The 4351-nt window shown below is 36.2% G+C and overlaps 1 protein-coding gene across 1 annotated transcript; it reads left to right on the top strand.

Annotated features, from left to right (window-relative positions):
• Positions 1–763: 763 nt before the first annotated feature.
• LOC116123982 (amino acid permease 3-like) lies at positions 764–2775 on the top strand. Its single transcript, XM_031409701.1, has 6 exons — positions 764–887; positions 1003–1233; positions 1334–1427; positions 1552–1772; positions 1891–2030; positions 2140–2775. The coding sequence occupies exons 1-6, from the start codon at positions 764–766 to the stop codon at positions 2773–2775; spliced, it is 1446 nt and encodes a 481-aa protein (XP_031265561.1).
• Positions 2776–4351: the final 1576 nt, after the last annotated feature.

Genomic DNA, 4351 nt, shown 5'->3' with positions numbered 1-4351 from the left:
GAAAGCTCCAGACAGCCATGCTACACGATCGAAGAAGAAGAAAAAGAAGAAGGGTTTGTCTTTGTATGCATCTTTATAAGACTAATATTTCCCTTCATAATAACATCCCGTTTATCATTAGCTTCATGCGTAGTTAGTGCAGGAAAAAGCGATTATTATAGCCATTAGTTCATCATTAGTATTGAGAAACCAAGATAACTACGCAAATGAACTAAAGTGTAAGACCGATTCGCACAACTTTTATGACCGCTGCTTGTGGGAAGATATTATATAAATAAAAAACTATTAAGTGGGGATACTGACTACAGAAACAATTTCAGTTATTTTTACTGTGGAAAAATGAAGAGCAGAGCAGTGGCCAGTGAGATAGTGAATTTAAGTGATCGTGTAAATGGCGGGAAAGAACTTTGTGGTTGACATGCATGCGTATAGTCTGTGTGTGTTTGACACCACGTGGCCCTTGTGCTTTTTGCTTCTCATCAGCTATATATATATATATATATATATATATATCCCAGTTCCATGTCTCGTTTTGTACACTGATCAATTCACTTCATTTCTTTCTCTCACGCAGAACAATAACATTAATTGTTCGGTTTTGTTTCTCTTTTAAGCTAAACTTAGATCCATCAAAGAAACAAGACTGATATCTCTTCTTTTCAACCATTTCTTAGAAGCTTGCCTTGTTAATTTTTATTTACAGTACACAAACATTCAGTTAATCATTTTAAAGTAGAGTTGCTTATTTTTCTTGCTCTCTGTGATGGGTGAGAACACTGGCAACAATAACTACCTTCCTCAAAACCAAGTTTTTGATCTTTCCCTTGACGTGCATACTCAAGGCGGCTCCAATTCCTTGGATGATGATGGCCGCCTCAACCGAACTGGTAATTTACTTTTCTTAAAGCAAAAAGTAAATATGTTATGCTTTTAGTAAGTAGAAATGGTACTTCAGTTAACGTCTTTATTAATGATTCTTCTTTTTTCCTTTTTTTGAACCAGGGACTGTTTGGACTGCAAGTGCTCACATAATAACAGCTGGGTCAGGAATTCTGTCCCTGGCTTGGGCCATAGCTCAGCTGGGATGGATAGCGGGGCCAACTGTCATGTTCGTGTTCTCTTTTGTCACTTACTACACTTCTACTCTTCAGCTGGCTGCTTGTTACCGTTCAGGGGATCCTGTTAATGGCAAGAGAGTCTATACTTTCATGAGCGCTGTTCGATCCAAACTTGGTAAATTTCACCCCTGTGAAAATATCTACAAATCTACAATTAAGCAACTGGGTTTCACTCAAATATCTAATTACTTTTTCCCTTTTTTTTTTTTCCACAGGTGGAGTTAAATTTATGATATGTGGGCTTGGTCAATACCTGAATCTTTTTGGTGTTGCCATTGGCTACACAATTGGTTCATCTATGAGCATGATGTAAGTTTTATTTTATTTTTGTTTCTAATTTTATATATAAAAAAAAAAACCCCTAAGTATTCTAAATAGAATTTGATGTTTGTTGTTTTAGTGGCTTAATGAATTTCTGGTTTTGGTCAATCAGGGCTATCGACAGGCCTAGGTCAAACTGTTTCCACATAGGCGGTGGCAAGAATCCATGCCGCGTGAATAGCAATCGATATATGATTGGTTTTGGCGTGGTACAAATTATTTTCTCTCAAATTCCCCACTTTGATCAGTTATTATGGCTCTCCATTGTTGCTGCAGTCATGTCCTTCACCTACTCAACAATTAGTCTCGGTCTTGGCATTGCTAAAGTTGCAGGTGACTATGGCAATCTGCATCTGTAGTAGAGAATTTTATACTATGCTTGGATTAAATTTGCAGGAAGTTGTTGGTTATAGAAAAGCTAAGTTAAGTTTTTTGTTTACTTTATTTCCAGAAACTGGAACTTTCAGGGGAAGTTTAACTGGTATAAGCATTGGAACTGTTACTGAAACCCAAAAGATATGGAGGAGCTTCCAAGCACTTGGAAGCATAGCTTTTGCTTATTCTTACTCCATCATCCTCACTGAAATTCAGGTACATCTTCATTTTCTAATAAATACAAAAACAGAAAGTGTTTGATATATATTTCTTTTGGGACAATTTAGATGCTGATATAAACTAATGGATAATTGGTATGTAACAGGGCACAATCAAATCCCCACCATCAGAAGAAGAAACAATGAAAAAGGCATCACTAGTAAGTGTTGTAGTAACAACTCTATTCTACATGCTCTGTGCCTGCTCTGGTTATGTCGCCTTTGGAGACTTATCACCAGGAAATCTCCTCACCGGTTTCGGTTTCTATAACCCTTACTGGCTGCTTGACATAGCCAATGCAGCCATTGTTATCCACCTTGTTGGTGGATACCAAGTGTACTGCCAGCCCCTCTTCGCATTCATTGAGAAACAAGCTACTGCAAGATTCCCAGACAGTTACTTCATTACCAAAGAAATTAAAATCCCAATTCCAGGATTTAGACCCTTCAGTCTCAACCTCTTCCGTTTGGTTTGGAGGACAATTTTCGTGATCGTAACCACTGTAATTTCGATGTTTCTTCCATTCTTTAACGACTTAGTTGGTCTGCTTGGAGCTCTAGGATTTTGGCCACTCACAGTCTACTTCCCTGTTGAGATGTACATAGCAGATCAGAGGATACGCAAGTGGAGCACGAAATGGCTTTGCCTCCAAATCCTAAGTTTTGCTTGCCTTGTTATCACCATAGCTGCCGCTGCCGGGTCTATTGCAGGAATTATTCTTGTCCTTATGTCTGATTACTAGTTCAGTTGAATCGAAATGGTATTCGCCATTCATCAACATTTTCCAAGACAAGGAAGAACTATAACGATTAGAATTTTCGGTTCTTGTTCATGTTCATTAGTTTTCTGTTGTTTTTTTTTTTTTTTTTTTTTCATCTTTAATCAAACGAAAGCAGGATATATATATAACTTTGCCTATTTTCCAAATGCAGAAATACAAGAAGTTAAGCCAATTAATGCTAGTATGTCTCCGTCTCTGTTCATTTATTGTACATCTGTTAACTTCTCATGACACAACTGGCCATCAACAAATCAGCCATCAAATTAATACCATCCAAATAATTGGCGGGATAATGTTCCATCTATCTGCAGCTGTTGGAAGAAATAAATAGCAACTTGTAATTGAACTTCCCTTTTTCTATTTTCTCCATGCTGAAATAATATGCATGGCACCGTATGCTAACTTTCGCAGAACCATTCGAAGTGCCTATTTATAATACGCTCTCAAAAACAGGGAAAAAAAAAAAAAAAAAAAAAAAAAAAAAAAAAAAAACACATGGCTAAGTCTGCAGGACCGTTAAATGCCATGTTCTGAAAATTTTTCGGATTGCTATCTCTGTTCTGACTGAAGAAGAAGCTTAATTTAATCATATCTTCAACAATAAGTACAAATGGGAGGATTTGAAAGATGGATCAGATTCAGAATCGCTTGAGTTGTTACAGTAAAAGGAGTGAGCTTTCTTTTGAAGGACGAACGAACATGCATGCACCCATAGTTTGCCATAAAGACAATTTGGTAGCCGGAAGATTTGAAAATGACAATTACCAATTTTATGTCCAAATCTATTAGTAAAATCAGGAAGAATAATATTATGCATACTTACGAATGTATTAACCATCATACTAACCTATGTAAATATAAAACATAGTACGGGTACCATAAACATAATATATGTACCATATATAGTTTTAACAAAAGTCAGTAATATCCGTCCGCATAGCATTACTCATATAATAATTTTATATCCAAAAAAAAAATGAACTTTAATATTCATCATTAATTTTAAATTAATTTATAAATCCGTCATTTTTTTATTTCATTTTTCTCTTCTCCTTCATCTCTCTCTTCTCTTTCTTTCCTTTCTTCTCCGTCTTTTCCCTCTTTTCCCTTTTCTTTCTTTCCTTTATTCTCCATCTTTTACCTCCTCCCCTTCTCTTTTTCCCTTTCTCAAAAGACGGAGAAAAAAGGAAATCTCAAAAGACGGAGAAAAAGGGAGAAGAAAAGGAAAAAAGAGAAGGGTTAATTTCATGTGCTTCAGATAGTGGTCAAAATCATATAAATAATACATATATATTATAAAAATTTATGTAAACGACAATATTGGTGAAACAAGTGGCAGTAGTGGGGAGAGCCTCCACCCTAGCGCCCCGAACGGAGATCCGTTCCAGTAAGCAGGCGGCGGTGTGGGCCCAATAAATCAACGGCCATGAAAATTGGTGGAGAACTTACCTAAATTAAACAATAAATAATGTTATCTTTTCCATTTCATCATAATTATAATGGAGATTAAAAATGAGAATCTCCAAGAATTAGGACA

Source organism: Pistacia vera, unplaced genomic scaffold (genome assembly GCF_008641045.1).
Source record: "Pistacia vera cultivar Batoury unplaced genomic scaffold, PisVer_v2 Contig1469, whole genome shotgun sequence".
Lineage (NCBI taxonomy): Eukaryota > Viridiplantae > Streptophyta > Magnoliopsida > Sapindales > Anacardiaceae > Pistacia > Pistacia vera.
The sequence above is the reverse complement of the archived record's forward strand: the minus strand, read 5'-3'. Positions and strand labels throughout refer to the sequence as shown.